Consider the following 27,039-nt stretch of genomic DNA (forward strand, 5'->3'; position numbering starts at 1 on the left):
TCAGACTGCACTTTATCATCAAACTTGAATTATAATGAAAATAGACGGTCGCGACAAACAAAGCAGGCTAAATATCCTTACATTGTAGCCAATCGGAGATGCGCTTCACTTGAAAGCGAGGCCAAATAATTATTCACACATAGTAGTATATCTCGAATAGAAAAAAAACACAATAAACAACACAATTGCCTTAATTCCTTTGCATTGTTGTGCGCCCAAACAACACGTAACCATTCAAATTATTTAGCTGACCGAACTCAATATAGGTTAGACATGGGCTTATTTGGTATAGCCTATAGGTAACGTAGACTAATTCGTTTAACATATCCAACCGTATGTCTACTTACTTTTTTTTTTGTTAGTACTATGCAGGAATAAAATGGCATCTACAGTGCCAGGATTCATGCGAGAGCGCCTGGCCTCTAAAATGCGCCCTGTTGCGCTGAAGGAGCGCTCACTTGCGCCACTGTTGCTGGGACGCGGTGCCTGATGAAAAATTGACTGTTTCAAAGAGTGCTGCTCGTTTTTCGTATGTGGGTAACAACATTTAACTATGTATATATATTTCCGAATTGGTTCAACCGCAACCCGCCCGCATCTATTTAAAATCTATTTTTACCCGCCCGACCCGCGGTTTATCCGCGGACTCCGCGGTTGTGTCCGCAAACCGCGCATCTCTAACGCACACACAAGTGAATGCAACGCATACTTTATCAACAGCGATACAGGTTACACTGAGGGTGCCCGTAAAAAACAACTTTAACACTGTTACAAATATACGCCACACTGTGAACCCACACCAAACAAGAATGACAAACACATTTCGGGAGAACATCCGCACCGTAACACAACATAAACACAACAGAACAAATACCCAGAACCCTTTGCAGCACTGACTCTTCCGGGACGCTACATGGTGTGTGGGGGGGGCTTTGGTGGTAGCGGGGGTGTATTTTGTTTATTATTGTGCTTGTAGTTTGTAGTTTAGTGCTGTTTATTATTGTGCTTGTAGTTTGTAGTTTAGTGCCGTTTATTATTGTGCGTGTAGTGTGTAGTTTAGTGTCGTTTATTATTGTGCTTGTAGTTTGTAGTTTAGTGCCGTTTATTATTGTGCTTGTAGTTTGTAGTATAGTGCCGTTTATTATTGTGCTTGTAGTTTGTAGCTTAGTGCTGTTTATTATTGTGCTTGTAGTTTGTAGTTTAGTGCCGTTTATTATTGTGCTTGTAGTGTGTAGTTTAGTGCCGTTTATTATTGTGCTTGTAGTTTGTAGTTTAGTGCCGTTTATTATTGTGCTTGTAGTGTGTAGTTTAGTGCCGTTTATTATTGTGCTTGTAGTGTGTAGTTTAGTGCCGTTTATTGTTGTGCTTGTAGTGTGTAGTTTAGTGCCGTTTATTATTGTGCTTGTAGTTTGTAGTTTAGTGCCATTTATTATTGTGCTTGTAGTTTGTAGTTTAGTGCCGTTTATTATTGTGCTTGTAGTTCGTAGTTTAGTGCCGTTTATTATTGTGCTTGTAGTTTGTAGTTAAGTGCCGTTTATTATTGTGCTTGTAGTGTGTAGTTTAGTGCCGTTTATTATCGTGCTTGTGGTTTGTAGTTTAGTGCCGTTTATTATTGTGCTTGTGGTTTGTAGTTTAGTGCCGTTTATTATTGTGCTTGTAGTTTATAGTTTAGTGCCGTTTATTATTGTGCTTGTAGTTTGTAGTTTAGTGCCGTTTATTATTGTGCTTGTAGTTTGTAGTTTAGTGCCGTTTATTATTGTGCTTGTAGTGTGTAGTTTAGTGCCGTTTATTATTGTGCTTGTAGTGTGTAGTTTAGTGCCGTTTATTATTGTGCTTGTAGTGTGTAGTTTAGTGCTGTTTATTATTGTGCTTGTAGTTTGTAGTTTAGTGCCGTTTATTATTGCTTGTAGTTTGCGCCGCATCATACTGCAAACGCTGCTCCTCATATTTTGCTTCCTGAAAGGCCGTCTTCTCTGACTCCGTGCTAATTGAAATGCAAGCAACAACTTCACCCCCCCCCCCCCCAACCCCCCCCCCCACCCTAAAAAAAGTGTGATGACGTGGAGCTCTGCAGAGAGAGCGAGGACGAGGATGAGGATGCGGAGAGTGTGTGTGGTGTGTGAGTGAGGATGCTACTGAGCTGAACATGTCCTCCCATCGTCCCGTCATGGCGGAAAGATGCTGCCGAAGAGGACTTGCCAAGATCCGACGCAGCCCGGTAATGACCGGGGGGGGGTTATTTTGTTGCCTAATTGGAGGAGTTTGGGTGAAGTTTTAGGGTGGGAATGCTGCAGTGAGTGGAGCGGTGCAGTGTGTGTGTGTGTGTGTGTGTGTGTGTGTGTGTGTGTGTGTGTGTGTGTGTGTGTGTGTGTGTGTGTGTGTGTGTGTGTGTGTGCAGAATGCTGAGTCATGCTTCCTGTGCTTAGAAAGTGAGATGATGTCATGTCCGTCTCCTCTTACATGCATGCTGCTGACTCACATGCATGACGTCACTACTGAGGCCAAGGGAACGTCAACAATTGTGTGACGCTGCAAAGTTGTGTAGTTTCCCTTGTCATGCAGACACACTGTCGGGGTATTGATCTAAAAAAAAAAAAAAAAGCGACATATTAAAAAAAGCAGCTCCCAGTATGATAGCGTGCTGCAAACTACAATCATAAACACAATGTTGTATTAGGAACTTCTAAACTGTTTTAAACTAAATTTTTAATTTTCAGGGTGACCTTTCCCTTCGCAAAATAATTTGTCGTCGGGTAGTCAAAGCTGTTCTACAGTGTATGACCGGAAGACTCTGGTGTTTCACAGGACCCGTATGTACCATGTATATTGCAAAAACACCAGTCAAAGATCCTGTATTTTACAAGAGTAATGGCCGCTAATCATTCTCTATATGACAGGTGAACTGTTTTAGGGACCTGGTGCAAAAATGCTCGTCAAAGATTCTTCGTATAACAGAACCACTGCAGTTTTTAACGATCTACTTCAAAGACACAAATCAAAGATCCTAAATATGACAGGAATATTTTACTAGTGTTCGGACTTATTGCAAAAACACCAGTCAAAGATCCTGTATATTACAAGAGTGGGCTGCTGTTTAATGACCACCAATCATTCTCTATATGACAGGTGAACTCTGCTGTTTTAGGGACTTGGTGCAAAAATGCTAGTCAAAGATTCTTCATAAGACAGAACCACTGCAGTTTTTAACTGTCTACTTCATAAACGCCAATCAAAGATCCTATATGTGACAGGAGTGTTCTACAAGTGTTCAGAGTTCATGCAAAAACACTAGTCAAAGATTCTCTATATGACAGGACCACTCCGCTGTTTTAATTCATAAACGCCAATCAAAGATCCCCTATACGATAGGAGTGTTCTAGTATTTGGACCTATTGCAAAAACTCCAGTCAAAGATCCTGTATATTACAAGAGTGTGCTGCTGTTTAATGACCACCAATCATTCTCTATATGACAGGTGAACTCTGCTGTTTTAGGGACTTTCTGCAAAAATGCTAGTCAAAGATTCTTCATAAGACAGAACCACTGCAGTTTTTAACAATCTACTTCATAAACGCAAATCAAAGATCCGATATATGACAGGAGTGTTCAAAGTTATTGCAAAAACACTAGTCAAAGATTCTCTATATGACAGTACCAGTCCGCTGTTTTAATTCATAAACGCCAATCAAAGATCCCCTATACGACAGGAGTGTTCTGGTGTTCGGACTTACTGCAAAAACACCGGTCAAAGATCCTGTATATTACAAGAGATTCGTTGTATGACAGAACCACTGCAGTTTTTAACAATCTATTTCATAAACACAAATCAAAGATCCTATATATGACAGGAGTATTCGAAGGAATTGCAAAAACACTAGTTAAAGATCCTGTATATTACAAGAGTGGGCTGCTGTTTAATGACCACTAATCATTTTCTATATGATAGGTGAACTCTGCTGTTTTAGGGACTTTCTGCAAAAATGCTAGTCAAAGATTCTTCATAAGACAGAACCACTGCAGTTTTTAACAATCTACTTCATAAACGCAAATCAGAGATCCGATATATGACAGGAGTGTTCGAAGGAATTGCAAAAACACTAGTTAAAGATTCTCTATATGACAGTACCACTCCGCTGTTTTAATTCATAAACGCCAATCAAAGATCCCCTATACGACAGGAGTGTTCTAGTATTTGGACCTATTGCAAAAACACTAGTCAAAGATCCTGTATATTACAAGAGTGGGCTGCTGTTTAATGACCACCAATCATTCTCTATATGACAGGTGAACTCTGCTGTTTTAGGGACTTGGTGCAAAAATGCTAGTCAAAGATTCTTCATAAGACAGAACCACTGCAGTTTTTAACTGTCTACTTCATAAACGCCAATCAAAGATCCTATATGTGACAGGAGTGTTCTACAAGTGTTCAGAGTTCATGCAAAAACACTAGTCAAAGATTCTCTATATGACAGGACCACTCCGCTGTTTTAATTCATAAATGCCAATCAAAGATCCCCTATACGACAGGAGTGTTCTAGTATTTGGACCTATTGCAAAAACACTAGTCAAAGATCCTGTATATTACAAGAGTGGGCTGCTGTTTAATGACCACCAATCATTCTCTATATGACAGGTGAACTCTGCTGTTTTAGGGACTTTCTGCAAAAATGCTAGTCAAAGATTCTTCATAAGACAGAACCACTGCAGTTTTTAACAATCTACTTCATAAACGCAAATCAAAGATCCGATATATGACAGGAGTGTTCAAAGTTATTGCAAAAACACTAGTCAAAGATTCTCTATATGACAGTACCAGTCCGCTGTTTTAATTCATAAACGCCAATCAAAGATCCCCTATACGACAGGAGTGTTCTGGTGTTCGGACTTACTGCAAAAACACCGGTCAAAGATCCTGTATATTACAAGAGATTCGTTGTATGACAGAACCACTGCAGTTTTTAACAATCTATTTCATAAACACAAATCAAAGATCCTATATATGACAGGAGTATTCGAAGGAATTGCAAAAACACTAGTTAAAGATCCTGTATATTACAAGAGTGGGCTGCTGTTTAATGACCACTAATCATTTTCTATATGATAGGTGAACTCTGCTGTTTTAGGGACTTTCTGCAAAAATGTTAGTCAAAGATTCTTCATAAGACAGAACCACTGCAGTTTTTAACAATCTACTTCATAAACGCAAATCAGAGATCCGATATATGACAGGAGTGTTCGAAGGAATTGCAAAAACACTAGTTAAAGATTCTCTATATGACAGTACCACTCCGCTGTTTTAATTCATAAACGCCAATCAAAGATCCCCTATACGACAGGAGTGTTCTAGTATTTGGACCTATTGCAAAAACACTAGTCAAAGATCCTGTATATTACAAGAGTGGGCTGCTGTTTAATGACCACCAATCATTCTCTATATGACAGGTGAACTCTGCTGTTTTAGGGACTTGGTGCAAAAATGCTAGTCAAAGATTCTTCATTAGACAGAACCACTGCAGTTTTTAACTGTCTACTTCATAAACGCCAATCAAAGATCCTATATGTGACAGGAGTGTTCTACAAGTGTTCAGAGTTCATGCAAAAACACTAGTCAAAGATTCTCTATATGACAGGACCACTCCGCTGTTTTAATTCATAAATGCCAATCAAAGATCCCCTATACGACAGGAGTGTTCTAGTATTTGGACCTATTGCAAAAACACTAGTCAAAGATCCTGTATATTACAAGAGTGGGCTGCTGTTTAATGACCACCAATCATTCTCTATATGACAGGTGAACTCTGCTGTTTTAGGGACTTTCTGCAAAAATACTAGTCAAATATTCTTCATAAGACAGAACCACTGCAGTTTTTAACAATCTACTTCATAAATGCAAATCAAAGATCAAATATATGACAGGAGTGTTCGAAGGAATTGCAAAAACACTAGTTGAAGATTCTCTATATGACAGTACCACTCCGCTGTTTTAATTCATAAACGCCAATCAAAGATCCCCTATACGACAGGAGTGTTCTAGTATTTGGACCTATTGCAAAAACACTAGTCAAAGATCCTGTATATTACAAGAGTGGGCTGCTGTTTAATGACCACCAATCATTCTCTATATGACAGGTGAACTCTGCTGTTTTAGGGACTTGGTGCAAAAATGCTAGTCAAAGATTCTTCATAAGACAGAACCACTGCAGTTTTTAACTGTCTACTTCATAAACGCCAATCAAAGATCCTATATGTGACAGGAGTGTTCTACAAGTGTTCAGAGTTCATGCAAAAACACTAGTCAAAGATTCTCTATATGACAGGACCACTCCGCTGTTTTAATTCATAAACGCCAATCAAAGATCCCCTATACGATAGGAGTGTTCTAGTATTTGGACCTATTGCAAAAACTCCAGTCAAAGATCCTGTATATTACAAGAGTGTGCTGCTGTTTAATGACCACCAATCATTCTCTATATGACAGGTGAACTCTGCTGTTTTAGGGACTTTCTGCAAAAATGCTAGTCAAAGATTCTTCATAAGACAGAACCACTGCAGTTTTTAACAATCTACTTCATAAACGCAAATCAAAGATCCGATATATGACAGGAGTGTTCAAAGTTATTGCAAAAACACTAGTCAAAGATTCTCTATATGACAGTACCAGTCCGCTGTTTTAATTCATAAACGCCAATCAAAGATCCCCTATACGACAGGAGTGTTCTGGTGTTCGGACTTACTGCAAAAACACCGGTCAAAGATCCTGTATATTACAAGAGATTCGTTGTATGACAGAACCACTGCAGTTTTTAACAATCTATTTCATAAACACAAATCAAAGATCCTATATATGACAGGAGTATTCGAAGGAATTGCAAAAACACTAGTTAAAGATCCTGTATATTACAAGAGTGGGCTGCTGTTTAATGACCACTAATCATTTTCTATATGATAGGTGAACTCTGCTGTTTTAGGGACTTTCTGCAAAAATGCTAGTCAAAGATTCTTCATAAGACAGAACCACTGCAGTTTTTAACAATCTACTTCATAAACGCAAATCAGAGATCCGATATATGACAGGAGTGTTCGAAGGAATTGCAAAAACACTAGTTAAAGATTCTCTATATGACAGTACCACTCCGCTGTTTTAATTCATAAACGCCAATCAAAGATCCCCTATACGACAGGAGTGTTCTAGTATTTGGACCTATTGCAAAAACACTAGTCAAAGATCCTGTATATTACAAGAGTGGGCTGCTGTTTAATGACCACCAATCATTCTCTATATGACAGGTGAACTCTGCTGTTTTAGGGACTTGGTGCAAAAATGCTAGTCAAAGATTCTTCATAAGACAGAACCACTGCAGTTTTTAACTGTCTACTTCATAAACGCCAATCAAAGATCCTATATGTGACAGGAGTGTTCTACAAGTGTTCAGAGTTCATGCAAAAACACTAGTCAAAGATTCTCTATATGACAGGACCACTCCGCTGTTTTAATTCATAAATGCCAATCAAAGATCCCCTATACGACAGGAGTGTTCTAGTATTTGGACCTATTGCAAAAACACTAGTCAAAGATCCTGTATATTACAAGAGTGGGCTGCTGTTTAATGACCACCAATCATTCTCTATATGACAGGTGAACTCTGCTGTTTTAGGGACTTTCTGCAAAAATACTAGTCAAATATTCTTCATAAGACAGAACCACTGCAGTTTTTAACAATCTACTTCATAAATGCAAATCAAAGATCCAATATATGACAGGAGTGTTCGAAGGAATTGCAAAAACACTAGTTGAAGATTCTCTATATGACAGTACCACTCTGCTGTTTTAATTCATAAATGCCAATCAAAGATCCCCTATACAACAGGAGTGTTCTAGTGTTCGGACTTACTGCAAAAACACCGGTCAAAGATCCTGTATATTACAAGAGATTCGTTGTATGACAGAACCACTACAGTTTTTAACAATCTATTTCATAAACGCAAATGAAAGATCCTATATATGACATGAGCAGAGGTGTGGACTCGAGTCACATGACTTGGACTCGACTCAGACTCGAGTTATGAATTTGATGACTTTAGACTCGACTTGACAAAATGTAAAGAGACTTGCAACTCGACTTAGACTTTAACATCAATGACTTGTGACTTCACTTGGACTTGAGCCTTTTGACTTGACATGACTTGCCACTTTCCCCAAAATCCAAAGCTTAAAAAGTTATTTGGGAGCGCTCCGTATTTTTCATTTTCTTTGTCTGTCTATCAGCGTGTTGTCTCTCTCAGCGTGTTGTTCCTGTCAGCGTGTGCGCTCTCAGTACAACAGCCAATCAAATTAGATCTACGTTGTTTTCATCACGCAGCATTCATCCAATCAAATTGCAGGAGAACCAATGACCAAGAGTTGTCCAACAACGTGCCAGTAATAAACAATTATGCCAAAGTTGGTTTCGTTCGGGTATAAAAACTACGACTTGGTCAACAAAAAACGAATTGCCGTATGCAAATCACGCAGTTCGAATATTACAGACGGAGACGCAACAACTTCCAACTTCGTTCGACATTTGAAGTTGCACAAAGAAGGGTAAGTTTTGAATGTAAGATAACATTTATTGGCTAAGTAACGTGACTTTTATTTGCTGTGTAGTTAAATCAGTGAGGCTGCAAACTCACTGCTAACGTTATAACCATAGACATCTTATAAGTAGACGCAGCATGGAGCGCTACTGCCTACTGGCGCAGACGAGGCGCGGGGCCGCCATCTTGGAGTGGTGATCCGCTCCACTCAGTGCAATTCATTTGGCAGGAGCATTGAACTGTCAGCGCATTTAATTCATTTTACCTCACTGAATACCACTGATTTTCATGTGCTTTTTTGTCATACGTGTAGCTATGATAACAGACACATGTTTTATTATTCATAGTTTGCTTAACAGTAATATAATATTCTTATACGCTATAAGTGACCAGACGTCCGAGATCAAAACTGCGAATATAATCCCAGAGAAGGGGGAAAAAAACGGTAAACTATTTTTAAGTTGAAGAAACAATATGATTAGGTTATATATACATATGCGTGTATCCTACATAAACAATGTATGGATACATTAGATATCTATATATCTATAGACTGTATCTCTGTTGCTTCAGCAGCAGAGAGTTTATTCTGTCTTGACACTTTGTATTGATATTTTCAATTACATTCTTCCCTTAAATGATAATGTTTACAGTGATTGTTTTATATGTATTATTTTATGTAAGTCGCTTAGGATAAAAGCGTCTGCCAAATACTTAAACATATATAAACACCTGAAAGTCTTTACATCAGCTAAAACCACCAATCTGTTTCACTGGATTCAGAATAAAACCAAATTCTGTCTTACCCAACAATGTTAGTATTTGAATATTGTTACTTGAAGACTTATTCCTGGTTACAATTATACTGTTAAGAAAGTATTGTCTTATACTTTGCCTAAAATGAGAATGCATCATAATCAGTGGCGGCTGGTGAATTTTGTTTTAGGTGGGGCTGAAAGTTTGTAAACCAAACCCCTGTAGGGGGGTCATCCTCCCCCAGAAGATTTCTTTGTGATTTTCACATACAAATATTGAAGATCTTTGATCCTTCTCAACTCTGTGGTAATATTATTTTCATAAAATACAACCAATAGTACGTTAATGTTAAATCTCACTTGTGAAAAGTAATTCCCCGATTCCTATTTTCAACAGTCCGCTCATTTGAGCAGGAAAACGCTGAACACCAGCCCGGCATCTTTGTTTTCTACCTTTCAACTGTCAGTTTAGGCTGCTCGCCGGCTTCTCATCACCACTTCAAGATGGCGGCCAAATTGCTCACGTCACAGCAACCAATGCTGCGTCTACTTATAAGATATCTATGGTTGTAACGTCATTGCAAACACGGCAATCTGTTGCATCCACTGCAGTTTGCTACCTTATTCATACTTTTTGTCAAGTGATTTTTTTTTTAAGCAGGGTTGCATGAGGTATCTATACATAACGTTACGTTAGTCAATGTATCACACACAGTAACATAACGTTAGTCAATGTATCACACACCGTAACATTACGTTAGTCAATGTATCACACACAGTAACGTAACGTTAGTCAATGTATCACACACAGTAACGTAACGTTAGACGGCAGTCAGCAGCACCGCGTATTTTAGCCACCTACAAAAAGACAAACATAGTCAAATAAAGGTCAGTTAAAATGTATACTATATTAAGAATATGTGTACATATTGCATAGGGCCCTGACATCTAAAAAGTACAACTCTGTTCATTGTTATGTTCATATATTTGTTATGTTTTTCATGTGTACGCACACATAAACACACATACAGTATGAGATGAGATCAATAAGATAAGGTAAGAACAGGATAGAAACTGCTGTGGAACTAGTTACAATGCAATATGCCACGGAAATACAATGTTAACACTTTTGTGCAAATAAGTACAGTTGCACTTGTTTTTTTCAAATGTGTTTATTCTGTAAAGGAATGAGTTACATGTTTAAAATGACTGGTTAATAGTGCTATTTTGAAGTGCAATGTCAGCACTATCTTTTTCCCTGCAATTTCAAATGCACTTGTTTTAATTAATAAATACAGCGTTTTAAAAGCATACACAATCTGTGTAAATATATTAGTCTGTGGTTAAACGACTTGAAAGGACTCGAAACTCAAAATGCAGGACTTGGGACTTGACTTGAGACTTTCCAGTCTTGACTTTGGACTTGACTCGGACTTGCCCTGTCTTGACTCGGGACTTGACTCGAGACTTGAGGGCAAAGACTTGAGACTTACTTGTGACTTGCAAAGCAATGACTTGGTCCCACCTCTGGACATGAGTATTCGAAGGAATTGCAAAAACACTAGTTAAAGATTCTCTATATGACAGTACCAGTCCGCTGTTTTAATTCATAAACGCCAATCAAAGATCCTCTATACGACAGGAGTGTTCTGGTGTTCGGACCTATTGCAAAAACACCAGTCAAAGATCCTGTATATTACAAGAGTGTGCTGCTGTTTAATGACCACCAATCATTCTCTATATGACAGGTGAACTCTGCAGTTTTTAGGGACTTTCTGCAAAAATGCTAGTCAAAGATTCTTTGTATGACAGAATTACTGCAGTTTTTAATGATCTACTTCTTAAACTCCAATCAAAGATCCTATACGTATATGACATGAGTGTTCGAAGTTATTGCAAAAACACTAGTCAAAGGTTCTCTGTATGACAGGACCACTCCCCTGTTTTTAAGGACCTACAAACGTTTGTATTTCATAAACTCAAATCCAAGATCCTGTATATGACAGGAGTGTTCTGGTGTTCAGACCTATTGCAAAAACACTAATCAAATATCCTGTATATTAAAAGAGTAATGACCATCAATCATTCTCTATATGACAGGTGAACTCTGCTGTTTTAGGGACTTGGTGCAAAAATGCTAGTCAAAGATTCTTTGTATGACAGAACCACTGCAGTTTTTAACTATCTACTTCATAAACTCCAATCAAAGATCCTATATATGACAGGAGTGTTCTACAAGTGTTCAGAGTTCATGCAAAAACACTAGTCAAAGATTCTCTATATAACACGACCAGTGCGGTTTTTAACGATTTACTTCATAAACGCAAATCAAAGATCCTATATATGACAGGAGTGTTCGAAGGAATTGCAAAAACACTAGTTAAAGATTCTCTATATAACAGGACCACTCCACTGTTTTAATTCATAAACGCCAATCAAAGATCCTCTATACAACAGGAGTGTTCTAGTATTCGGACTTATTGCAAAAACACTAGTCAAAGATCCTGTATATTACAAGAGTGGGCTGCTGTTTAATGACCACCAATCATTCTCTATGTGACAGGTAAACTTTGCTGTTTTAGGGACTTGGTGCAAAAATGCTAGTCAAAGATTCTTTCTATGGCAGAATTACTGCAGTTTTTAACGATCCACTACATAAACTCCAATCAAAGATCCTATATATGACATGAGTGTTCGAAGGAATTGCAAAAACACTACTTAAAGATTCTCTATATAACAGGACCACTCCATTGTTTTAATTCATAAACGCCAATCAAAGATCCTCTATACAACAGGAGTGTTCTGGTGTTCGGACCTATTGCAAAAACACCAGTCTAAGATCCTGTATATTACAAGAATGTGCTGCTGTTTAATGACCACCAATCATTCTCTATATGACAGGTGAACTCTGCTGTTTTAGGGACTTTCTGCAAAAATGCAAGTCAACGATTCTTTGTAAGACAGAACCACTGCAGTTTTTAACAATCTACTTCATAAACGCAAATCAAAGATCCGATATATAACAGGAGTGTTCGAAGGAATTGCAAAAACACTACTTAAAGATTCTCTATATGACAGTACCAGTCCACTGTTTTAATTCATAAACGCCAATCAAAGATCCTCTATACGACAGGAGTGTTCTGGTGTTCGGACCTATTGCAAAAACACTAGTCAAAGATCCTGTATATTACAAGAGTGGACTGCTGTTTAATGACCACAAATCATTCTCTTTATGACAGGTGAACTCTGCTGTTTTAGGGACTTTCTGCAAAAATGCTAGTCAAAGATTCTTCATAAGACAGAACCACTGCAGTTTTTAACAATCTACTTCATAAACGCAAATCAAAGATCCGATATATGACAGGAGTGTTCAAAGTTATTGCAAAAACACTAGTCAAAGATTCTCTATATGACAGGACTACTCCGCTGACCTATTTCATAAACGCCAATCAAAGATCCTCTATACAACAGGGGTGTTTTGGTGTTTAGACCTATTGCAAAAACACCAGTCAAAGATCATGTATATTACAAGAGTGTGCTGCTGTTTAATGACCACCAATCATTCTCTATATGACAGGTGAACTCTGCTGTTTTAGGGACTTTCTGCAAAAATGCTAGTCAAAGATTCTATGTATGACAGAACCACTGCAGTTTTTAACAATCTACTTCATAAACGCAAATCAAAGATCCGATATATGACAGGGGTGTTCGAAGGAATTGCAACAACACTAGTTGAAGATTCTCTATATGACAGGACCACTCCGCTGTTTTAATTTATAAATGCCAATCAAAGATCCCCTATACGACAGGAGTGTTCTGGTGTTCGGACCTATTGCAAAAACACTAGTCAACGATCCTGTATATTACAAGAGTGTGCTGCTGTTTAATGGCCACCAATCATTCTCTATATGACAGGTGAACTCTGCTGTTTTAGGGACTTTCTGCAAAAATGCTAGTCAAAGATTCTTTGTATGACAGAATTACTGCAGTTTTTAATGATCTACTTCTTAAACTCCAATCAAAGATCCTATACGTATATGACATGAGTGTTCGAAGTTATTGCAAAAACACTAGTCAAAGAGTCTCTGTATGACAGGACCACGCCCCTGTTTTTAAGGACCTACAAACGTTTGTATTTCATAAACTCAAATCCAAGATCCTGTATATGACAGGAGTGTTCTGGTGTTCAGACCTATTGCAAAAACACTAATCAAAGATCCTGTATATTAAAAGAGTAATGACCATCAATCATTCTCTATATGACAGGTGAACTCTGCTGTTTTAGGGACTTGGTGCAAAAATGCTAGTCAAAGATTATTTGTATGACAGAACCACTGCAGTTTTTAACTATCTACTTCATAAACTCCAATCAAAGATCCTATATATGACAGGAGTGTTCTACAAGTGTTCAGAGTTCATGCAAAAACACTAGTCAAAGATTCTCTATATAACACGACCAGTGCGGTTTTTAACGATTTACTTCATAAACGCAAATCAAAGATCCTATATATGACAGGAGTGTTCGAAGGAATTGCAAAAACACTAGTTAAAGATTCTCTATATAACAGGACCACTCCACTGTTTTAATTCATAAACGCCAATCAAAGATCCTCTATACAACAGGAGTGTTCTAGTATTCGGACTTATTGCAAAAACACTAGTCAAAGATCCTGTATATTACAAGAGTGGGCTGCTGTTTAATGACCACCAATCATTCTCTATGTGACAGGTAAACTTTGCTGTTTTAGGGACTTGGTGCAAAAATGCTAGTCAAAGATTCTTTCTATGGCAGAATTACTGCAGTTTTTAACGATCCACTACATAAACTCCAATCAAAGATCCTATATATGACATGAGTGTTCGAAGGAATTGCAAAAACACTACTTAAAGATTCTCTATATAACAGGACCACTCCATTGTTTTAATTCATAAACGCCAATCAAAGATCCTCTATACAACAGGAGTGTTCTGGTGTTCGGACCTATTGCAAAAACACCAGTCTAAGATCCTGTATATTACAAGAATGTGCTGCTGTTTAATGACCACCAATCATTCTCTATATGACAGGTGAACTCTGCTGTTTTAGGGACTTTCTGCAAAAATGCAAGTCAACGATTCTTTGTAAGACAGAACCACTGCAGTTTTTAACAATCTACTTCATAAACGCAAATCAAAGATCCGATATATAACAGGAGTGTTCGAAGGAATTGCAAAAACACTACTTAAAGATTCTCTATATGACAGTACCAGTCCATTGTTTTAATTCATAAACGCCAATCAAAGATCCTCTATACGACAGGAGTGTTCTGGTGTTCGGACCTATTGCAAAAACACTAGTCAAAGATCCTGTATATTACAAGAGTGGGCTGCTGTTTAATGACCACAAATCATTCTCTTTATGACAGGTGAACTCTGCTGTTTTAGGGACTTTCTGCAAAAATGCTAGTCAAAGATTCTTCATAAGACAGAACCACTGCAGTTTTTAACAATCTACTTCATAAACGCAAATCAAAGATCCGATATATGACAGGAGTGTTCAAAGTTATTGCAAAAACACTAGTCAAAGATTCTCTATATGACAGGACTACTCCGCTGACCTATTTCATAAACGCCTGCTGTTTTAGAGACTTTCTGCAAAAATGCTAGTCAAAGATTATTTGTATGACAGAACCACTGCAGCGTTTAACTGTCTACTTCATAAACGCCAATCAAAGATCCTATATATGACAGAAGTGTTCTACAAGTGTTCAGAGTTCATGCAAAAACACTAGTCAAAGATTCTCTATATGACAGGACCGGTGCAGTTTTTAACGATTTACTTCATAAACGCAAATCAAAGTACTCCGTTTTTAAAGAAGCTGCTGCAAAACAATCAGCAGTCAAAGATCCTCTATGTGATTAAAGAGAACATGATTTTGTTGTCTCGTGATCAAAACCCAGGCCTCCTTTCCCGGGAACCTCCACCTGGTGTTGGTGCTGCGACCCACCAGCTTCTTCCATCGCACCGTCGCCGACATCGGCTTTCGCTTTGGCCAGGAGGACTTCATGCTGAAGATGCCGGTGAGCAAGACAACCGGCCGCCGTATCGGACCAGGTGATAAGTAACAGCCGATGTGGCGTTCAGGTGGTGATGCTGAGCTCTGTCACCGACCTGCTGAAGTACATCGATGAGAACCAGCTGACGTCTGAGTTTGGAGGCACTTTGGACTACTGCCATAGCGACTGGATCCTTCTAAGGACGGTAAGACAACAAAATATTAAGCTTCTCTGACACATGATGTAAATGTCTATATTAGCCTACTATCAAAATGACGTTAAAAGTCTTATATAAGTGTTATAATGAAGGCAACACATGATGTAAGTGTCTACATTAGCGATATTAGCCTACTATCAAAATTACGTTAAAAGTCTTATATAAAGTGTTATAATGAAGGCAACATATGATGTAATTGTCTACATTAGCTATATTAGCCTACTATCAAAATGACGTTGAAAGTCTTATATAAGTGTTTTAATGAAGACAACACATGATGTAAGTGTCTATATTAGCTATATTGGCCTACTATCAAAATTACGCTAAAAGTCTTATATAAAGTGTTATAATGAAGGCAACATATGATGTAAGTGTCTATATTAGCTATAATAGCCTACTATCAAAATGATGTTAAAAGTCTTATATAAGTGTTATAATGAAGGCAACACATGACGTAAGTGTCTATATTAGCTATATTAGCCTACTATCAAAATGACTTTGAAAGTCTTATATAAGTGTTATAATGAAGGCAACACATGATGTAAGTGTCTATATTACCTATATTGGCCTACTATCAAAATGACGTTAAAAGTCTTATATAAGTGTTATAATGACGGCAACACATGATGTAAGTGTCTATATTAGCTATATTAGCCTACTATCGAAATGACGTTAAAAGTCTTACATAAGTGTTATAATGAAGGCAACACATGATGTAAGTGTCTATATTAGCCTACTATCAAATGACGTTAAAAGTCTTATATAAGTATTATAATGAAGGCAACACATGACGTAAGTGTTTATATTAGCTATATTAGCCGACTATCTAAATTACGTTAAAAGTCTTATATAAGTGTTATAATGAAGGCAACACATGATGTAAGTGTCTACATTAGCTATATTAGCCTACTATCAAAATGACGTTAAAAGTCTTATATAAATTGTTATAGTGAAGGCAACATATGATGTAAGTGTCTCTATTAGCTATATTAGTCTACTATCAAAATGACGTTAAAAGTCATATATAAGTGTTATAATGAAGGCAACACATGACGTAAGTGTCTATATTAGCTATATTAGCCTACTATCAAAATGACTTTGAAAGTCTTATATAAGTGTTATAATGAAGGCAACACACGATGTAAGTGTCTATATTACCTATATTGGCCTACTATCAAAATGACATTAGAAGTCTTATATAAGTGTTATAATGAAGGCAACACATGATGTAAGTGTCTATATTAGCCTACTATCAAATGACGTTAAAAGTCTTATATAAGTATTATAATGAAGGCAACACATGACGTAAGTGTTTATATTAGCTATATTAGCCGACTATCTGAATTACGTTAAAAGTCTTATATAAGTGTTATAATGAAGGCAACACATGACGTAATTGTCTGTATTAGCTATAATAGCCTACTATCAAAATCACTATGTGTCGCAGGCTGAAGCAAATCTTCATTAACAGAAATGTTGAAATGTAATATTTATTCTACACATTCACGCACAGTATAAAACATTTGGTGGACAAAATGAGACAAAGAAGGAGTGTCAGATTTTACATATGGTGAGTTCAAGAACCGCCGAAATTAGTAGGATAAAACGATGATCGGCAAATACTCTCACCAGTGAAGCATACGCACACAAACATATTAAACAGTGGTAGTTCTAACAATTGGGAAGGTTTGTGTCGTGTTGGTCTTCAAACAAAAAACATACTAAAACAAAAAAAATATTTTTAAAAAAATGCTCCAGGGAGTCACTGCTGACCCCCGGACTAAACTAACTAGCAGGTTTCCGCACTCGGATGTGTACCAGGAAACACATGTAGTGGACTGAAAAATTCAGTTATGAATACAAACAACCAGAAAAACATTGGTACCTATGTTGTTGTACGTCACACTTTTCATGCAATGATGCCATCTAGTGGCACATTTTAACATCGCAGGAACGATGTCAGAGAAATTAAAGATATACTACCTATAAAATAACCTTTAATTTATTATAATTTTACAGCACAATCCAACATAAATATTTGTACACCACACTTTTTAATTTAACTTACACATCTGTGAAGGCACGATTAATGCTGAAAGGTACATACAGGTTTTGGAACAACATATGCTGGACGCCCCTGCTTATTTCAGCAAGACAATGCCAAGCCACATTCAGCACGTGTTACAACAGCATGGCTTCATGAAAAAAAGTTGTGGGTACTTTCCTGGCCCGCCTGCAGTCCAGACATGTCTCCCATCGAAAATGTGTGGCGCATTATGAAGCGTAAAATACGACAGCGTAGACCCCGGACTGAAGCTCTACATAAAAAAAGAATGGGAAAGAATTCCACTTTCAAAGCTTCAACAATTAGTTTCCTCAGTTCCCAATCGTTTATTGAGTGTTGTTAAAAGAAAAGGTGATGTAACACAGTGGTGAACATGCCCTTTCCCAACTACTTTGGCACGTGTTGCAGCCATGAAATTCTAATATCTTGTCTTTGTAGTGCATTCAACTGAATATGGGTTGAAAAGGATTTGCAAATCATTGTATTCCATTTATATTTACATTTAACACAATTTCCCAACTCATATGGAAACGGGGTTTGTAGAACCAGGGTTGCCCCTCCCTCGAAGCAGATGTGTAGGGTGAATACATGCATATGAAATTCTACCACAAAATAATTCCCAGCCCCTTCCTGCTCTGTCGTTGATAACAATATAATGGCAATTTATCCCAGATATGCCCATTGTCCACTGTGGTGCACAATGTTAGTGTTAGGCTTTTGTCAGGTTCAAACACTGAACTATCAAGACAGGACAAGAGACACAAGACAAGAAGAAGGAATCAGGCAGAGACAGAGTTGAATTTTACTCATGAGGAGAGACGTATTGGGCTGTACACTCAGTTACAGTTTGATCCTACGCTCTAAGGTACAGCACCACGTTCTCCTCTATTTATTCGGGAGGTCCCTAGTTCACATCACTGAGGCTGCTTCTGAAGGGAGGGGTACTGCAAGCAGCCCCAGTAGACACAATACGTGATTATTCAGAATGGAAATGTGCTGACATTAGTGATTTCGCCCTGTCTCTGTTTTGTCCGCGTTGAGGTACTCGATGTCCGTCCTTGGCTGTCAGCAGGCAGGGTCTGGAACCAAACTGCTGACACGAGACAACTCGCAAAGCAAGACCACAAGTTGTGTCTTAGCACAGATAGAAAAGTACAACTTCAGCACAATTGATTATAACTATAGCAACGGCCTTTAAGCATAGGAGTTGTGTGATAGCTTATACATAATTATTCTAACAGCTGGTGTTCAAATGTAGAGGAACATATTTAACATTCTATTTTAAGTGTGTTATTTTGCAATAAAAACTTGAATTATTAGACAACTTATTTCCCATTAATTAGTACAAAACATGCACCAAATTAAGTTTGATTTAAATATATATATATATATATATATATATACATATATATATATATATATATATATATATATATATATACATATATATATATATATATATATATATATATATATATATATATATATATATATATATATATATATATGTATGTGTGGGGAAAAAAAATCACAAGACTATTTCATCTCTACAGGCCTGTTTCATGAGGGGGGTACCCTCAATCGTCAGGAGATTTTCGAGCACTATTTTTTGGATAACCTTATTAAGACATATATATATATATATATATATATATATATATATATATATATGTATATATATATATATGTATATATATATATATATATATATATATATATATATATATATATATATATATATATGTATATATATATATATATATATATATATATATATATATATATATATATATATGTATATATATATATATATATATATATGTATATATATATATATATATATATGTATATATATATATATATATATATATATATATATATATATATATATATATATATATATATATATATATAAAATTGCTTAATATAAATAAAGTATGAGGAAAATCATTCGTAGTGCTACAATATACACTATTTGTGAATACAATCACAAAAAGGTTTCTAAAAAATGGACCATTATTATCTTTTCAAAGACAGATTTTTTTGATTGGATCTCGTGTACCTAATATTGTGGCCACAACACTATCCCATCCACTGACTTATTTAACATGGAGTTCTTTATGCTTCTATTGCAGGCCATTGAAGGTTTTGCCGTCACGGTCAAAGACATCGCGCACATGCTGCAGGCCTTCGGCACTGAACTGGCCGAGACTGAACTGCCCGGCGAGGGCGGCGCCATCGAGCGCCTCCTGGCGTCTCACAATGACAAATACCGGAAGCTTAAAGTACGTCCAGAAGTACTTCATTCATGTATCTCAGGGTATTCACTCGATGGCAACTGCACTGTTTGGTTTGTCTTAGTAGACTTCATCAGTTCATGGTCATAGACTTAGATTGGTCACATCTAGTCTTAGACTTAGATTGGTCACATCTAGTCTTTGATTTAGATTGGTCAGATATAGTCTTTGACTTAGATTGGTCAGATCTAGTCTTAGACTTAGATTGGTCAGAACTAATCTTAGACTTATAATGGTCAGAACTAATCTTAGACTTAGATTGGTCAGAACTAGTCTTAGACTTAGATTGGTCAGATCTAGTCTTAGACTTAGATTGGTCAGATCTAGTTTTAGACTTAGATTGGTCAGATCTAGTCTTAGACTTGTATTGGTCAGATCTAGTCTTAGCCTTAGATTGGTCACATCTAGTCTTAGACTTATATTGGTCAGATCTAGTCTCAGACTTAGATTGGTCAGAACTAGTCTTAGACTTAGATTGGTCAGAACTAATCTTAGACTTAGATTGGTCAGAACTAATCTTTGACTTAGATTGGTCAGCTCTAGTCTTAGACTTAGATTGGTTAGATCTAGTCTTTGACTTAGATTGGTCAGATCTAGTCTTAGACTTAGATTGGTCAGATCTAGTCTTAGACTTAGATTGGTCCGAACTAGTCTTGGACTTAGCTTGGTCAGAACTAGTCTTAGACTTAGATTGGTCAGATCTAGTCTTTTACTTAGATTGGTCAGATCGAGTCTTAGACTTAGATTGGTTAGATCTAGTCTTAGACTTAGATTGGTCAGAACTAATCTTAGACTTATATTGGTCAGAACTAGTCTTAAACTTAGATTGGTCAGAACTAGTCTTAGACTTAGAATGGTCAGAACTAATCTTAGACTTAGATTAGTCAGAACGAATCTTAGACTTAGATTGGTCAGAACTAGTCTTAGACTTAGATTGGTCAGATTTAGTCTTAGACTTAGATTGGTCAGATTTAGTCTTAGACTTAGATTGGTCAGAACTAGTGTTAGACTTAGATTGGTCAGATTTAGTCTTAGACTTAGATTGGTCAGATCTAGTCTTTGACTTAGATTGGTCACATCTAGTCTTAGACTTAGATTGGTCACATCTAGTCTTAGACTTAGATTGGTCACATCTAGTCCAGTGGCTTGTGCCAAACCCCAAATATTTATACTCCAACACCAGGAGGGTATGCATGGGCAAGGATGGTAGTGAGAAAAACAACTGTTTTGATGACAAGAAACAATCCTAACTGTCAAAGCCAATGACAATCGTCAAAGTGTAATTTGCATTGAGGTATTGTGTGGCAAAACGATCGCTGTGGATCGACCACTACCAGTCCAAAATCACCCACGTAAGCATTCCATTCAGTTGTAAACAAACGGCACAAATGGCATTCTGGTCACCTTCTGTGAGCAGAATGTTTCTTACTCCTCTTATTTGTTGGAGAGTTTTAGGAATGGTTGAAAGGACAGTGTTGTCTGTGGGAGACAGGTGGTGTCGCAGACCACCTCCTCTGTTTAGGGATGGTTTTTCAACCTCGACATAGATGGCTTTCCTCACTCCTCTTTCGTACCATCCGTCCTGCCTGTCCAGAATGTGTACATGTTTGTTGTCAAAGGAGTGCTGTTTCTCCCCGAGGTGCAGGTAGACAGCTGAGTCTTGGTCTGAAGAGTTTGCAGATCTATGCTGTGGTTTGTTTTGTTTCAGTGCATTCATCATTACACTGGATAGCATACACCAGATTGTTTTTATGGGTGTAGGGTGTCCGGTCTTCAGGATCCACCAGTCTCTGTCTCAGGGTGTTGTCTGCTTTGAAGTATTCTGGGATGTTGTGTTTTTAAAAAATTATTCTGAGTTTCTCACATAGACCTGATACATATGGAATGACAATATTTTTGCATCTGTCACCATTTTCCTCCTCATCCACTCTGTTCTGGTTATTTCTGGAACTGGATGCACTTTTCACAAACGAACAGTTCATTCACGTATTATTAGATTTGATTATGTATTGTCTTCCTGTATTTCACTATGCTGCTCCTCTGCGGCAGGAGGCCATTAGATCTCTGTTCAAGGAGGGTCAGCAGCTTCTGTCAAGCCTGGAGACAACTACGAGGGACAGCGAGGACCCTCAGTGGGACGTCAAGCTGGACTGGGAGACGGTACAGAGGTGAGAGATCCTTGTTTTTAAATTGTACTTTTTCCATCAAAGACTACAACTTTGTCTTGTTTAGGCTCCTCAATCAACTGAGAGACATGGAATCAGCCTTTGATGGCTTCTTTGATAAGCACCACCTGAAACTGCATCAGTACTTGCAGCTGCTCACATTCGAGAAAGGCTTTCATGAGGTAAAGGTTCGCATTGGATTTTCAGGAGGTCGTCTGAAGTTTTGTCCCACGTCATCTTGTGTTGCTGCCGTTTCGTTATCAGATGCAGTCGTGTCTGCAGCGTCTGTCGTCTCAGGAGGACGAGCTGTCCACACGTGGTGACACTCCGGCTCAAGCCGAGCAGGCTCTCAAACAGCTGGACACTTCGGAATTGTTTGCACAGGTTTGTCACGGCCCATTCCATGAAAATGTCACAAAGACTGCATGCAGGACCGCTCTAATCGGATGCAATATCTTGATTATAATATATGACAAAAAAATGCTGTGGAGGTCTTGCTCCTCCGGGTTCTCTGGACCACCAATGACGGACATGACAGCCGTGTTCATCTTTGCGAACAATGATTTATTTTGCAATAAGTCATACTTGCCAACCCTCCCGGATTTTCCGGGAGACTCCCGAAATTAAGCGCTTCTCCCGAAAACCTCCCGGGACAAATTTTCTCCCGAAATTCAAAATTCCCACAAAATAAACAGCGTACCTGCCCAATCACGTTATAACTGTAGAATGATAGAGGGCGAGTTCTTGGTTTCTTATGTGGGTTTATTGTTAGGCAGTTTCATTAACGTCCTCCCAGCGCGGCAACAACACACAACAACAGCAGTCACGCCTACCGAAAAGCAGTTTGTCTGCCGTAAACAGCAATGTTGTGACACTCTTAAACAGGACAATGCTGCCATCTAGTGCATTTGATGAAAGCACTTTTGTGTGTGCCACACAGCAATGCATCATCAGAGAGGGTCAGCATGGTTAGAAAAATAGTGACAGAGAATAGAACAAGGATGGACAATTCAACTCTTAACTCAACAATGAGTAGATGAGCGTTATGTGTGTGTATATGTGTAAATAAATGAACACTGAAATTCAAGTATTTATTATATATATATATATATATATATATATATATATATATATATATATATATATATATATATATATATACACAATAAAATAAATATATATTTATAGCTAGAATTCACTGAAAGTCAAGTATTTCTTGTATATATATATATATACATACATATATATATACATATATATATATGAAATACTTGACTTAGTGAATTCTAGCTGTAAATATACTCCTCCCCTCTTAATCACGCCCCCAACCACGCCCCCAACCACGCCCCCCCCACCTCCCGAAATCGGAGGTCTCAAGGTTGGCAATTATGCAATAAGTTGTGCTTTACAGCCATGTTAAAGTTTCTCTCGCTCGTTCTCCACCATCAACAACCTCCTCTCCTTCCCGACTGCTGCCTTTAACAGAGCGACAGGTGAACAGACAAACACTCACAGCTGTGTCATCTACGCATCTGTCACTAATCTCGAAGCCGATCCTGACACACCCCGCTTCGCTGCAGGTTCGCAGGCCACGCCCCCCCACAAATGCATTTTCAGTAGAAATTGCACATGAATGCTGAAAAGCTGAAGTTAAACTTGTAAATATTTAACTCTGAGATTTATAACTTCTTAGACAAATATTTTTCCACCTTAGTATGGAATGCGTAAGGTCATTCTCTGTGCACGTACATACACATAGCGTGCTTGTTTCGATGATGAGAAGAGGTGTCAGCAGCTGAGATTGGGCAAAAAGCTACGTGTGTGTGTGTGTGTGTGTCAAAAACACTCACACTCAGGTTAACTTTCGGAATTCCAGTAAAAATTTGATTTATGAAACTTGGAAAATTGTTGGTTTGAATGTCCAAATTAGAGGAATGGTTTGGATTGGTTGATAAATAAGGTTTTAAAAATTGCCCATTCATTTTTTTCATCGAGAATCATTTGGAAATGCTAAAAATAAAGAAATGCTTTGGAGGCTTCGCACAATTCAGAGCGTTAAAAGGTCGTACCCTAAGTTTGTTGGCTGTCTCTGTCCCAACAGGATGTGATGTCACGTGCACAGATCATCATCCTCCACGGACACCAGCTTTCCGCAGGCCACCACTACGCCACCTGTCTCATCATGCAGCGCTGCAACGAGCTGCGCCATCACTGTGATACCCTCAGCACGGCGCTGGCCGCCAAACGCTGTTGTCTCCTGCAGACGCACCAATTGCTGCTATCTCTGGACCAGGTACGTACAGTCAAACATAAAGGAACACCACATGGTTACATTTCTACAATTTAGCATGTCTGAAAAGGAGTTAGAATGTTAATTATTAAAGGTTATTTTGTTGGCATCTTAATTGTGCTGATATTATTCCTGTACTACTCATATTAGGCACTAGAGGGCATAATTGCATGGTAGCCTAGTCCAGTGTTTTTCAACCTTTTTTGAGCCAAAGCACATTTTTTGCGTTGAAAAAATCCGGAGGCACACCACCAGCAGAAATCATTAAAAAACGAAACACAGTTGACAGTAAAAAGTTGTCGCAATTGTTGGATATGACTTTAAACCATAACCAAGCATGCATCACTATAGCTCTTGTCTCAAAGTAGGTGTACTGTCACCACCTGTCACATCACGCCATACTTGCCAACTCTCCCGGATTTTTCGGGAGACCCCCGAAATTAAGCGGGTCTCCCGAAAACCTCCCGGGACAAATTTTCTCCCGAAAATCTCCCGGAATTCACGCCCCCTCCAGCTCCATGCGGACCTGAGTCCGCTTTCCCACAATATAAACAGCATGCCTGCCCAATCACGTTATAACTGTAGAATGATCGAGGGCGAGTTCTTGGTTTCTTATGTGGGTTTATTGTTTATTCATTAACGTCCTCCCAGCGCGGTAACAACACACAACAACAGCAGTCACGTTTTCGTCTACCGTAAAGCAGTTCGTCTGCAGTAAACAGCAATGTTGTGACACTCTTAAACAGGACAATACTGCCATCTACTGTACATGCATATGTGACAATAACATCTAGGGCTTTTAGAGAGTGCAGTGCACAACTGCGCACACAACAAGGAGACGAAGCAGAATGCATCATCAGAGAGGGTGTTCAGCATGGTTAGAAAAATAGTGACAGAGAATAGAACAAGGATGGACAATTCAACCCTTAACTCAACAATGAGTAGATGAGTGTTATGTGTGTGTATATGTGTAAATAAATGAACACTGATATTCAAGTATTTCTCTTATTTATATATATATATATATATATATATATATATATATATATATATATATATATGTATATATATATATATATATACATATAATAAAAGAAATATATATTTATAGCTACAATGCACTGAAAGTCAAGTATTTCTTATATACATTATATATGAAATACTTGACTTGGTGAATTCTAGCTGTAAATATACTCCTCCCCTCTTAACCACGCCCGCAACCACGCCCCCGCCCCCAACCACGCCCCCCACCCCCCCACCCCCTACCTCCCGAAATCGGAGGTCTCAAGGTTGGCAAGTATACATCACGCCCTGACTTATTTTGGAGTTTTTTGCTGTTTTCCTGTGTGTAGTGTCTTGATTCTTGTCTTGCGCTCCTATTTTGGTGGCTTTTTCTCTTTTGCTGATATTTTCCTGTAGCAGTTTCATGTCTTCCTTTGAGCGATATTTCCCGCATCCACTTTGTTTTAGCAATCACGAATATTTCAGTTGTTTTTATCCTTCTTTGTGGGGACATTGTTGATTGTCATGTCATGTTCGGATGCGCATTGTGGACGCCGTCTTTGCTCCACAGTAAGTCTTTGCTGTCGTCCAGCATTCTGTTTTTGTTTACTTTCTAGCCAGTTCAGTATTAGTTTCGTCCGTGCATGGGCCTGTTTTCACCTTTATAGTACTCTCTTTCCCCTCCTTAGGCCCAAACCTGGTGTGATGATGGAGCGTATCTGCTGGCCAATCAGCTGGTGGAGAAGTTCCAGTCCAAGGAAGGGGCTCAGGCTGCTTTGAAGGCCATTAAGAGCTTCCTGGACCGGGCGCCATCGTTGATGACATCAGGACCTGACGTTCTTGCGCTGGAGTATGAGGCTGTCATCACCCCTCAGCTGCAGGTGCACGGCGTTCTGCTACACTACAAAATACGACAAAATCAAAGCGCTTACCTTCACCCGCCTTAACCTGTCAGGTGAAAATTGATAAAACGTTTGAGAAGCATGCAGCCGTGCAGCAGATGGTCCAGAATAGACAAGCCAGTCTAAGGAAGCTGGCTGATAAACATGTCCGCCCAGTCCAGCTGGTGGCGCCCCGTGCTGAGAACCCGCCTCGCTCTAAGTCCCCTATCTTCTCACCCAAGCACGGTACAGTCCATGTTTGCTTTAAACATTTGTGTATGAAGTACACTCGGACAATGTTTTTCAACCACTGGTGTGCCGTGGGAGATGATCTAATTTCGCCTATTTGGGTTAAAAATATTTTTTGCAAACCAGTAATTATAGTCTGCAAATGATGTGTTGTTGTTGAGTGTCGGTTATGTCTAGAGCTAGGCAGAGTAACCGTGTAATACTCTTCCATATCAGTAGGTGGCAGCCGGTAGCTAATTGATTTGTAAATGTCAGTGGGAGGCAGTGTGCAGGTAAAAATTTATCTAATGCTTAAACCAAAAATAAACACAAGGTGAATGCCCCTAAGAAAAGGCATTGAAGCTTAGGGAAGGCTACGCAGAACGAAACTAATACTGAACCGGCTACTGAGTAAACAAAAACAGAATGCTGGACTACAGCAAAGACTTACTATCAAAAACATTTTAGTGGCAAAATTAAATCAAAATAATCTTTGGAACAGATTGACATAATCACTGTCCTGTGTGCA

General features: G+C 38.3%; 1 protein-coding gene across 3 annotated transcripts in view; it reads left to right on the top strand.

Annotated features, from left to right (window-relative positions):
* mcf2a (MCF.2 cell line derived transforming sequence a) overlaps positions 1-27,039 on the top strand; it is a 131,637-nt gene that overhangs the window by 67,977 nt on the left and 36,621 nt on the right. For 2 of the 3 annotated variants that reach the window (XM_061930616.2, XM_061930617.2), the window contains 9 exons: positions 15,270-15,389; positions 15,454-15,570; positions 19,783-19,932; positions 21,994-22,112; positions 22,177-22,291; positions 22,374-22,493; positions 24,211-24,402; positions 26,091-26,282; positions 26,357-26,528. In XM_061930616.2, coding sequence (XP_061786600.1) covers positions 15,270-15,389; positions 15,454-15,570; positions 19,783-19,932; positions 21,994-22,112; positions 22,177-22,291; positions 22,374-22,493; positions 24,211-24,402; positions 26,091-26,282; positions 26,357-26,528 — 1,297 coding nt within the window. Of the gene's footprint in view, positions 1-2,128; positions 2,219-15,269; positions 15,390-15,453; positions 15,571-19,782; positions 19,933-21,993; positions 22,113-22,176; positions 22,292-22,373; positions 22,494-24,210; positions 24,403-26,090; positions 26,283-26,356; positions 26,529-27,039 lie in introns of those variants that run through there. The other variant, XM_061930618.2, reaches the window with a different exon arrangement.

The sequence above is a fragment of the Nerophis lumbriciformis genome, linkage group LG36 (assembly GCF_033978685.3).
Source record: "Nerophis lumbriciformis linkage group LG36, RoL_Nlum_v2.1, whole genome shotgun sequence".
Lineage (NCBI taxonomy): Eukaryota > Metazoa > Chordata > Actinopteri > Syngnathiformes > Syngnathidae > Nerophis > Nerophis lumbriciformis.